General features: G+C 45.7%; 1 protein-coding gene across 1 annotated transcript in view; it reads left to right on the top strand.

The window, feature by feature from the left end:
• The window catches only part of GRIN3A (glutamate ionotropic receptor NMDA type subunit 3A), a 145,706-nt gene that overhangs the window by 126,495 nt on the left and 6,514 nt on the right, over positions 1–12,697 (top strand). Inside the window, exons 7-8 of the mRNA XM_084832163.1 lie at positions 4,124–4,288; positions 10,009–10,082. Coding sequence (XP_084688289.1) covers positions 4,124–4,288; positions 10,009–10,082 — 239 coding nt within the window. The remainder of the gene's footprint in view (positions 1–4,123; positions 4,289–10,008; positions 10,083–12,697) is intronic.

The raw sequence follows: 12,697 nt of genomic DNA, 5'->3' as shown, positions 1-12,697 counted from the left end.
GATGAATTCAGTTGTTTCAGTTCAGCGAAGTTTATCTGTGCAACCAAAAGAACTGGTCCTTTGAGCCCTAGGGCCAAATTCATTTGGCCCTCTGTGGCTGATGGTTTGGAGGGGGGGGGGATTTTAACAAATAGGTAGGGCACACTCTATGTGTATCTGGACTGGGATTGTTGGCCTGGGACAAGGGGAGTTTTAACCCTTTGTCCACAGTTCTGATCCAAATGCATTTTTGGGATGCATTTTTCAAACACTTGCAAACATTTTAGCACACCCTTCTCTCACCTGCAATATGAAATGGAACAAACATGTGCTGCATTTATCTGCATGTATCGACTGACCCGAAGTACTGGAGTGGGCATTCTTTACCTTGCTATATGAAGAACCAATTCTCACAACCATCTCCCCGCCCCCACTCCACACGATGCCCTTGGCAAAACATTGTGTGATGTTTGGTTAGTGCAGAGTTTTAACAACTGTGGTGACATCAATACAGATAACTCTCATCCATGGTGTCCATGGAACTCATTGGTCAGCCAGTCCGGCCAAGGGAGAACAGAATTTGGCTCTGCTGGTTCCTTTTTATGCGCAGCCACACAGAGGGTGGCCAGGTGTCCTACTTTACAGAGGGAAGTCCTCTATTTTGGAGAGCTGGAAGAGAAGAGTCCTCTATTTAATGGGCTGTCTGATCCAAGCCTGTTTAAAGTTAAAGAACCCTAAGCGGGGAGAGCAGCAGGGGCCTTGAAGTTGCCCATCCAAGTTAGCACCTGGATACAGGCTGAGCAGGCACACAGGACATCTAGTCACTTTTCTCCCTCTGGTGTATTTCTATATATTGTATTTCTATTTAGTTTTGTTTTGTTTTCTAAATTTGCACCTATCCATATAAATTTGCTTCTGAAAATTGGTGTCCTCTTTTGCCCTCTCTGTTGGGTCATGTCCTCTTCTTGGCAATGCTCAAGTAGCTGTCCTACAGGGAAGAATCAGATCACTCTTGTCATAGGTCTGAACCGATTACCCATCCCGGCCATAGTGGAAATCTCATCAGCCCCCTGCCCTCTCCTCTGCAATTCTGGTGCCCTTGCTGTTAGAAACAATTTACATGACCATTGTTAAAACTTCAGTACAGGTTGTGGGACAATAGGAATGTAGGACTCCTGACCATATGCATTTTTCCTAAGTCATCTGTGAAACATCCTATACTGCTTAGTAATGGCTGGAAGCAGGAATGACACAACTAGAGAGTCATTGAAATTTATCTATTATGTTTTTCCACTCTGTGCTGTTATGGGGTGTGTTATGTCTGATGTATGATATAAACTACTAAGAAAATTGCCAGTGTATCAATATGTGCTGTTGTGGTGGTTAATCATTTCATATTTGCCAAAATAATTACTGTAATTATTTCCTCGTCCTCCTCTCTTCTCATTTAAATGTTTATTTCAGAGATTAAAGTTTATCTCTGAAATGTAGGCTGTAATGACAGGCTGTTACAACATGTTTATCTTCTGTTTTGCTCATGCTTTCTTTTGGCATCTCCCATACAAAGAAAGAAAGAGACTTAGCTCAATGCAACTTAAAAGATCTACAGACAGGAAATGCTAATAATAAAATGCTAATAGTTATTAAATGCCTCACTTAAGAACTCATTTACCTGTTTGGTGTAGGGGTGGTCTGAAGGGAGGAAGGGTGTTGCCCTAGCTCTCAGCAGTGTAGGCAGGGACAAAAGGTTGCTTTGGCTGAACAACAATCCAGCAAGGTAGGCTGCCACAACCCCTTACGTCCATCTCCATCTGAGCCAGAGCACTCTCAGACCTTACAGGAGACCCCTAAGGCTTATGATATAGGGGGCCAGACTAGCACCCTCTATTTTCAAGGCTTAGGCCTGAAACCTTAAACAGTAGTATTAACCAAGAGGAAGACTCTGGATTTAGTTCTGAGGCAATTTAGAATGAAGCACATAGACAACAGCTATAAAAGGTATTAAGTTTATTGGGGAAGGGGAATAAAAGACACATAAGAACTGGAATACATTTGGGAACAGTACTTTCTATAGTGGAAAAGGGAGGAAAAACAAAGCTACTTAAACCTGTCCCTATGTACACTACATAGGCATGAGTCTTCAAACAGGGCAGGGCCCTCACAGAAACACTCGGAGTCCAAAGCAAAGGCAAAATGAAGACAATGTGCAGCCGTAGCCCCCCTGGTTATATGCTCAAGCCCCTGCCAACTCTAATGGAATCCCTGTTAGCCAATCACTGGCTGGCTGGAACAGTTTTCCCAGGCCCCAGTGGGGAGTGAGAGTTCTCACAGGAACGCAACTGAGATCACTCAGTCCACTTAACTGGATCCTGTTCTGACCTTGTGGCTAGAGACATCCTGAGATAACACATATGGAGGTGGTTTACCGCTACCTGCAGCTTCACCCTTGCGCAATGGAATTTACAAACTGGTAGGACACAAAAAGAAAATGGAGTTCTCAACAGCTGGTCCAAAATGTTTTGAGCCCTTAATTCAGGGGTGGGCGACTTGTGGTCTTCCAGATGTTGTTGGGTTGCAACTTCCATCAGCCCCAGCTAGCAAAGCCAATGGTGAGGGCTGATGGGAGCTGCAGTCCAACAACGTTTGGAAGGTCACAAGTTGCCCATCCCTGCCTGAATTCAGTTGCACCCTTCTCACACTAATTCACATGAGCTACAATCCACTGGAAATTTCTCCTGTGCTGGGCTCATTGAGATTTCATTTCAGGGGGACTCGTGCAGAACGCTGTGATGGAAATCTGTTTCCAGCAGGTCTTATTCACACATATAATGCATTGTGTTTGTTATCTCCAGAGATAGTTATGAATTGACCAGATGCTCAGTCAAGGTGAATAAGTGGTAGGCAAAGGAAAATACATTTTCTCATGGCTAAGGTGGTAGGCTTAAAAAGTCCCCACGGAACCAGTCTGTTGAAGATGGAAAATCAAAGCCATGTGTTCGTAAAATGGTCCCCTGAGCTCAGCTTTGTTTGGATCCCAGATTTCGGGGGTGGGGGGAATAGCTGGGATCCAAAGAGGGCTGGTTCCAGGTTTGAGGGGCTTCCGAATAAAGTGCTTGCTGATGTCATTGATTGGCACTGTTACCAGCTATAAGCTGCTCACCATTGTAATTATCCATAATGCTCCGGAGTAGCATTGCTGAAAGACCGCCTTTTCCCTTACGAGCCTGCCCAAGTCTTAAGATCTTCCGGAGAGGCCCTTTTTTCAAGACCACGGCCTTCAGAAGCGCATCTGACGGCAACCCAAGAGAGGGCCTTCTCGGTGGCTGCTCCCAGGCTGTGGAACTCCCTCCTAAGGGAGGCTAGGTTTGCTCCCTCTCTGTTGTCTTTCCGCCAGCAGACGAAGACCGCTTTCTTTAAGAAGGCCTTTAGCCTGTAAGTGGGTCTGTTGGGTTGGGTGCTGTTTTAAATATTTTTCCTGTAATTGTTATGTTTTTATTGTATTTCAATGTATTGTTTGATTACGCTAATCCATTTTCATTGTTCTGTAAGTTGCCTTGAGTGCCATTTTTGGGGGGAGGGGTAGAAAGTTAGGATATCAATCAATCAATCAATCGCTCCATGGTATTATGGGAAAATTTAAAAGACAGGCAGCTTGCAGCCACTGCTAGGTCAGCCCAAACAGTGGCAAGCCCAGTCCTAGAGCACCTGTGGGCCCTGCCCATGTGATGGGGCCCCTTAGGGCCCAAGGAAGCCAGATTTTAGCACTGGGTCTAGAACCAAAGAACCCTATGCTACACGTGTCCAAAGCTCTTGTCTGTGCACAGGGACTCTCTCAATGTTTACTTCTGGCTACAGGTATGTGGGTTGGATTCAGTGCCACTCCAGGAGGTCACCTGGAGAGAAAAACAAGTGCAGAGAAAAAGAAGGTGAAAATTGGCATATAGTTGTTGTTGTTGTTGTTGTTTTAATCAAAAGAGGTCCCCTTTTGCAGGTTGAAGGTGGATCTTGATCTTATAAAACTCCTGAGCTAATAGACGAAAATAGCAGGAGAAAGACCAATAGTGAAGATAAAAATCAGTCTGCCTGTTTACGTTTTCCAGTTTTTCTAACCGTACTGGTTGATGTCCTTTGTTTTTTCTAACAGACACTGCAGATGGGCATCAAGCACTTTTCTGGCCTGTTTGTGATGCTGTGCATTGGATTTGGTCTCTCCATTCTCACGACTATTGGAGAACACATTGTATACAGGCTGGTGATCCCACGAATCAAAAAGAAATCCAGGCTGAAATATTGGCTCCATACTAGTCAGGTACATATTCCAGTATTCAGTCTTTCAAAGGGTACCTATGGTCTCATGCTGAACAGACGGAATCTCAAACCCTACTGAAATGGGTGAACATCACACACCAGTTTCCAAGGTCCCAACCTGGTGCCACCAAGAAACAAAAGCCAGGATGGAGCTCTGCAGATCAAGGAATGGAGCTGTGTTAGAGAACAGATGCCATTGCAAATAATTCTCATGAAGACAGAAGAAATGAACTGCAAGTGGGACACAGTTAGTGGGAAGAACCTGCTCCCTGCCACAAACACCGAGATGACCGTGACCAAGGAGCTTGTCTAGTTCCCACCTGCAAGTGCTATTCTTCTCCCGTACAACTAAGTGGCTGTCCGTCCCTCTGTCGAGGAAAGTAGAAAGTGTTGCACTTGGAGATCACTGTACAGGGAGCCCAAAATCTGTCTGTTGCACCTGATCCTGGGTGGCCTGGCCTCTATCAGTCGAGACACTCTGCATTCGGGTGGCCTACTTTGCTGAGGGCAGTCCTCTATTCTGGAGAGCTGGCAGAGGAGAGTCCTCTATTCGAAGCTGTCCTCAGTTCGAAGAGGAATCTAGTCCAAGTCCAATTTAAAGTCAGAGAAACCTAAGAGGCGGGTGGGGGTGGAAGCATTTTGTTAACTGTCCATAAAATGAGCTTAAAAAAAATAAATAAAAAAAGATCTATCCCAAATGAATTTTGGGGGGACTTTTCAGGAGCAGCATTAGAAGGAAGGAAGCCTCTAGTGCTTTCCCCTGAGTAAGAAGAGATATGGATCAAAGCTTTCCTTGTTGAGGAAAATAAATCATGTAGTTGTGTAAAGAGTGACTTGGGTACATTGCAGTTAGTAGATAAAGGAACCCCCTCAAGAGGATCGGTGGCTCACAGGATTGTTAACAGCGACGCACACACTGACAAAAAGAAAGCCATTTTCTATAGACCAGTGGTTTCTAGCCTTTCTAGATTTATCTGAAAAGAAGCCCTTGCAACCATTCAGCATATAGGAAGTGAAAAGAAAAAAACAGGGACACTTGTTCTTCTTCATCCAAGGATTTATTCACTAAGGGCGCAATCCTATGCATGCTTAGACAGAGAAAAAGCCTACAGCTCCCAGCATGCCCCAGCCAGGCGCATGCTGGGAGTTGTAGGCTTTTTCTCTGTCTAAGCATGCATAGGATTGCGCCCTTAGTCTGGAAGCTAGGTGTGATAAACGTGTGCTAAGCCAGCCTTTCCAAATATAGACCTCGAAGTGCCTCTCCACCGCATGCTGGGAGTTGTAGGCTTTTTCTCTGTCTAAGCATGCATAGGATTGCGCCCTTAGTCTGGAAGCTAGGTGTGATAAACGTGTGCTAAGCCAGCCTTTCCAAATATAGACCTCGAAGTGCCTCTCCACCGCCCCTTTCCTATTTTCAAAACAGTATTGCATCTCCTGCATGCTTCTGGAGGCACATTCACCAGGCTGTTGGGGTAGAAACTGTCCAGACGTGTTGGACTACAATCCCCATCACCCCCATGTTGGCTTGAGGGAGGGTGAAGGGAGCTGGGGATTGTGGGAGCTGTAATCCAACACATCACGATGGCACCAGGTCAGGTGACGCTGAGCTACAGTGCATCAGATTGCATGTCAGCTGAACCTATTTGGTGGGCATAATTGTGCCTGTCTCACTTGGAAATTGTTGTTGTTGTTCAGTCGTTCAGTCGTGTCCAACTCTTCGTGACCCCATGGAATCCATGGGGTTTTCTTTGCAAGAATACTGGAGTGGGTTGCCATTTCCTTCTCCAGTGGACCACATTTTGTTAGAACTCTCTGCCATGACCTGTCCGTCTTGGGCGGCCCTGCACGGCATAGCTTATGGCTTCACTGAGTTACGCAAGCCCCTTCGCCACAACAAGGCAGGGATCCATGAAGGGGCACTTGGAAATAGGGCTGTATAATTTATTTTTTAATAACAATGTGCACAATAGGGGGGAAAGCACATATTTACAACCTGTACACATGAGTGCGGTGGGCCGGCGGGGGGAACTGCCTCATGATCAATTGTGTATTTTCATGTTAACACGTCAGAGATCCCCAGCTAGTCTACAGCTTGTGCTCACCATGGGGACCAACACTGCGATGGCAAATTTCCCACTGCAGTGGTATGACTCACTGTGTGAGTCACGACCATTACTTAGAGCAGGAGTGGGGAACCCCTGGCCTGTGGGCTGGACCTAGCCTATGGGGTTCCCCATCCAGCCTATCAGCCTCTCCTTCAAGGCTCCACCCACTGTCCTTGGTCCCAATCCCTCTACAGCCCCATCACTCCAGCACCTATGCTGAATTACCTTGCAAAAGTTCTGGTACTAAGAGCCTTTCTATACAAGCCTTTTGTTGTGCGCTCATGATAGCTCATGGTAGATCCTTTACAAGTCATCCTCCTCCAGGGGCTCTCTCGTGCTTTGCAACCATCATCGTGGGCTTTTTTAGATCAAGGAAAGTGCAGTATTTTTCTGGTGTTATATTTCTAGTGTGTGATTGCACAATTCCACTGTACCACAGTGCCATCTAGAATCATAGAATCATAGAATAGTAGGGTTGGAAGGGGCCTACAAGGCCATCGAGTCCAACCCCCTGCTCAATGCAAGAATCCAAGTCAGAGCATCCCTGACAAATGGCTGTCCAGCCTCATCTTGAAGGCCTCCAGTGTGGGAGAGCCCACCACCTCCCCAGGTAATTGGTTCCATTGTCGTATTGCTCTTACAGTCAGGAAGTTTTTCCTGATGTTCAGCTGGAATCTGGCTTCCTGTCACTTGAGCCCATTATTCCGTGTCCTGCACTCTGGGATGATCAAGAAGAGATCCTGGCCTTCTTCTCTGTGACAACCTTTCAAGTACTTGAAGAGTGCTATCATATCTCCCCTCAGTCTTCTCTTCTCAAGGCTAAACATGCCCAGTTCTTTCAGCCTCTCTTCATAGGGCTTTGTTTCCAGTCCCCTGATTATCTTCGTTGCCCTCCTGTGAACCCTCTCCAGTTTGTATGCATCCTTCTTAAAGTGCGGTGCCCAGAACTGGACACAGTACTCCAGATGAGCTGAGTAGAGGGGAACTAGTACTTCATGGGATTTGGAAGCGATGCTTCTATGAATGCAGCCCAAAAGAGCATTTGCCTTTTTTGCAGCCACATCACATTGTTGGCTCATATTCAGCTTGTGATCGACAACAATTCCAAGATCCTTCTCGCTTGTAGTGTGGTTGAGCCACGTATCCCCCATCTTGTAACTGTGCATTTGGTTTCTTTTTCCTAGGTGCAGAACTTGGCATTTGTCCCTATTAAATGTCATTCTGTTGTTTTCTGCCCAGCACTCCAGTCTATCCAGATCACTTTGAATTTTGTTTCTGTCTTCCAAAGTATTAGCTATCCCGCCCAATTTTGTGTCATCTGCAAATTTGATCAGCATTCCCTGCACCTCCTCCTCCAAGTCATTAATAAAAATATTGAAGAGCACTGGGCCCAGGTCTGAGGCCTGCGGTACCCCACTCGTTCCCTCTCCCCAGTTTGAGAAGGTCCCATTGATAAGTACTCTTTGAGTCCGATTCTGTAGCCAACTGTGGATCCACCGGATCGTTGTTTCATCTAGCCCACTTTGAGCTAGTTTGCTCATCAGGATATCATGGGGCACTTTGTCGAAAGCTTTGCTGAAGTCAAGGTATATGATGTCTACAGCATTCCCACGGTCTACAAGGGAGGTTACTTGATCAAAAAATGAGATCAGATTTGTCTGGCAGGACTTGTTTTTGACAAATCCATGTTGGCTTCTAGTAATCACGGCATTGTGGTCAAGGTGCTTCCAGATGGATTGCTTTATGATCTACTCCAGAATTTTCCCAGGGATTGATGTCAGACTGACTGGTCTGTAGTTCCCAGGTTCCTCCTTTTTACCCTTTTTCAAGATAGGGACAACGTTAGCCCTCCTCCAGTCATCTGGCACTTCCCCCGTCCTCCATGATTTCTCAAAAAGAATAGACAGCGGTTCTGAGAGTTCTTCTGCCAGTTCCTTTATGACTCTAGGATGCAGTTCATCTGGCCCTGGAGATCTGAACTCATTCAAAGTAATGAGGTGTTCTTTGACCATATGCCTGTCGATCTCAAGCTGCAATCCTGCCCCTTCAGCCTGTACTTCGCCTTTGCCAGGGGGGTCATAGACCCTCTTTTGGGAGAAGACTGAGCCAAAGTAGGAATTGAGCACCTCTGCCTTTTCTTTGTCATCTGTTATCATTTTGCCATCCTTATTTAATAGCTGAACCACCATTTCTCTCTTGGAGCTTGCCTGCTTCTGTAGTCCCTGGACCAGCTGGAGCAGCTTGCTCTGCTCTGCTCTGCTCAGCTGGGAGGCGGGAAACAGACTCAACTGTTTGACACCTAGTGGCTGTATAATGAAACATACTGAAAGGAAGAGAAAGAAACCCCCTGGAAAAAAAGCACCTGTAAAGGCGCTGATCTTAATTCCACAAAGAATCCATAAGCAGAAGCCTCGGTAAAGATGTGGGATAAAAACCTCACGCAGAAATGCCCTTGGTCACTCAGTCCATCTCCTTGTCTCAGGGAATACAACCACACCTGCTACTTCCCTCTTTGCTTCATACCTTCAACCTGTTGGTGCCTTCTCTGTGCATGCACAACACCCACTGAGACAAAGGGAAGAGTGACATGTCTCCTGGGGCAATTCCTCTCTTTCCTGTTGTCCCTATGGTGTAGAGGAATGGCCAATTGTGCTTGCAGTGGGGGGATGTGTGCGTTTGGTTGCTCAGTTGCAGAGACTTTCCCTGTGCTGGCCAACAAATGCAATTGCCACGGCATTCACTACATGATGATCTGAACATTTGGCATTGGCATGTTCAGTCAGACCATCGCGCCACCTGCCCTAGTATTATTGATTCTGACTGCCAGCCCTCCAGGGTCTCAGGAATAATTTTTTTCTCAGCCCTGCTAGCAGAGATCCCAAGACTGAACCTGGGACCTTCTGTGTACAACCATCTAATCAGAGGTCCCCAATCTTTTTGGGACAGTGGGTACACTTGGAATTTTAAGAGTGCCATGGGCACTCTCACAAAATGGCTGCCATGGAGGGTGCTTACCCATTCCTAAAAAGGCTGCCACGGTGGCCATGGCCAGTCACAAAACACTTATTTCCCAGAAGGGAAATTGGTGAGACTAAAAGAAACATAACTTGCCCAAGAACCTAAGTACAAGGCAGAGATGAGAGTCTGAGCTCCAAAACACAAAAAACACTCTTTTGAAACCAGATACAGATGGCACTGGAGGGCAGCACTTCACTTTGCAGCATGCCAGCCTTCCACTTTAAAAATTAGAAAGTGTAATTTCTAAAAACAACCTTCTGAAATAAAATAAAAAGCAGGATAAATAAAAAAGCAGCAAGTCTGGCAGGTACCAAAGAGGTGGCTGTGGGCACATTGGCATCCACAGGCACCACCCTGGAGACCTCAGAATGATCCTCACCAAACAATGCAGCATTGGTGAAAATGTGTGGGAGGGTGGTGGACATGATCTGATAATATTAAACTCAGCGGCGAGTGTCACATATAGACAGCTCTGTGGCAAAGAAATTGTTAAAAATTGTGTTGCATTACATGCAGAGCCCAAATTCTATATCCAGTCCACCCTAAAATTCAAGGATGATTTCCCTCCTGATTAATTCATGTTCTGCTTTACCTCTAGAGATTGCATCGTGCTCTAAATAGTTCGTTTATTGAAGACAAACACCAGCCTAAAGCAAAGCGAGTTGAAAAGAGGTAAGAAAAATGACTTTCTAAATGTTGTGTTTGCAGATGAATTTGTAGATCTTGGTTCCCCAGACTCAATGCACAGTGTGTGTGTGTTTTAAAAAAGGAAACGTTCTGGGAGCCAAAGGTAGATATCTTACAATCTTAAGAGATATTTTAATGTATATGTATTGTGTATTGTGTGTTTATGTTGTTGTTGTTTCTTTTTATAAAAAATAAAATTATTATATCAAAAAAAAGGGAAACGTTTTGGAAAATAGCATTATTCAATGCAGTCACACACTGAAGAGAAAGAGAAAATTGTATTTATTATTGTGTGAAGTGAGTGATAAATCATAAAGAACCACTTCAGCTATATGACCTCTGGCATCGTAATTCCATTCAAATCAGTTTCTTTATACACACTCTCTGTACCTACCTGACCCTACAGTAACACGACAGACAGTCAGATAATCACAGTTCTGAATTAAGTGTGCTTGGGAAGCAAAATTGCGCTCTCGGGGGGCTTCCGGGCGTATGATTCTGCTTCCCAATGTGGTGCGCGCTCCTTCCATGCCTTGTTTGAAAGGAAAACTGGCACTTTTCCCCTTCACATGGGTTGGGTCATGGGTTGCCCGCCCCTGCATCACAGGCAGGCGGACGCACACACAAAACATAAAGGGGGAAGCAGTTTGAATTCTTCAGAGGCATGGAGTAGGCATTTCCAAAATGGCGCATAAGAACAAGCTGCATTGCCTTGTGTCATGTGCTGAAGGCACCATCCCATAGATGATGCTGGGATGACTAAGAACATAAGAAGATCCATGCTGGATCAGACCAAGGGTCCATTTAGTCCAGCATTCTGTTCACACAGTGGCCAACCACCTGCCTACGGGAAACCCACAAGCAGGGTATGAATGCAAAAGCACCCTCCCACCCACGGTCCCCAGCAACTGGTGTACATAGTCATATTGCCTCTGATACTGGAGGTAACATGTAGCCATCAGGATTAGTAGCCATTGATAGCCTTCTTGTCCAGGGATTTGTCTAACCCCTTAAAAGCCATCCAGACTGGTGGCCATTACTACATACTGTGGTAGCAAATTCCATAGTTTGACTATGCGCTGTGTGACGAAGGCCTTCCTTTTATCTGTCCTGACTCGCCCACCAGTCAGCTTCATGGGATGACCCCACTGGGTTCTAGTATTATGAGAGAGGGAGAAAAATGTCTCGCTGTCCACTTTCTCCACACCATGCATAGGGTCCCTACAGAATAGGACAAGAAGTTGTCCCCATTCACTGGGGCTGAGAGAGAGAGAGAGAGAGAGAGAGGGAGAAAGAGAGAGCAGTTCACCACAAACTTGAGATTCTTGTTGGGAATGCTAGTTAATTACAGTCACCCCATAGCAGGAGTGCTTGATAGGGCAAAGTTGGCTGGCTGGTGCAGCTGTGGTCCCACAATCTTCCTGTTGTGGCAATCATGTCTCGAAAAGCCCTGAAGGCATTTGCACCTCTCAGTCAGCTTGCCCATCAGCAGCACATGAGGAAGGTAGATCTTTGGATCAGCCCTTACATCAGGGGTGGGCGACTTGCGGCCCTTCAGATGTTTTGGCCTACAACTCCCATGGTCCCTCACCACTGGCTGCACAGGCTAGGGCTGATGGGAATTGTAGGCCAAAACATCTGGAGGGCCACAAGTTGCCCACCTCTGTCTTTGGTGCTGAGAGGATCAGGAGATATCACAATGGCAGCCTGTGTGCAATCTGTTCTGAACCAATGTGGCATAGTGGTCAGAGTGTTGTACTGGGACTCAGGAGATCTGGGTTCTAGTCCCCGCTTGGCCATGACACTCACTGCTCACTGGTCCAGTCACTGACTCTCAGGCTGACCTACCTCACAGGGTTGTTGTGAAGATAAAATGGAGAGGAGGAGGACCACGTAAGCCACCTTGGGTTCCTTGCAAGGGGATAAAATGTGGGATATAAATGTAATAATAAAGTTCCTTTTAATTACATTAAAATGTGGACAGGGTTTTTTTGCCTCTTAGGACTTACTTAGAATTTGTTGGAAAATGTACAGTAGTGCCACACGTAGCACCTAGCACCTTGTCACTGACTTTTAAATAACTGTGCTACTTACAACGTTATGGAGTCACTCTTTAAGTAGCATGTGTATACACGCTCACACGGTACCAAGCTTGACAGTTATCTTTTTAGTTCTCCACTATTACTCATGAAATGGCTAATAAGAAGCGTGCCTGCCTGTGTTTTTCCTCAGATCCGATTTTGCCTCTCTTTTTTTTCATATTGCCATAACTTACTCAGCCTGACCATAGGGCAAGTTTTGGAAAGCTGACAGAATTAAATCCTGAGGCAAACGTGACTTTCTAAAATGCTTTTGAGAGAAAGGGATATTCTACTTGAAATGCTGGGTCCAAGAACCCTCCCAAAGGAAGGGTAGAACAAATATCCGTTTAACATTTGTTGTATCTAATTGGAACCCTCCCAGCATGGGTTCTGTTCAAACCGGTTGCATCTCCGCTGGAGAGTCATGAGGAATGTCCACAAGATTGTGTGGCAAAACCAGAATCCAGGTGGACAATAATAATAAAATAATGCAATCAAACAGTGAAGTAATCTCCCTTC

This window comes from Heloderma suspectum, chromosome 2, assembly GCF_057233095.1.
Source record: "Heloderma suspectum isolate Gila_16-S chromosome 2, 16-S_ref, whole genome shotgun sequence".
NCBI lineage: Eukaryota > Metazoa > Chordata > Lepidosauria > Squamata > Helodermatidae > Heloderma > Heloderma suspectum.
This window is presented reverse-complemented; position numbering and strand designations above follow the sequence as displayed.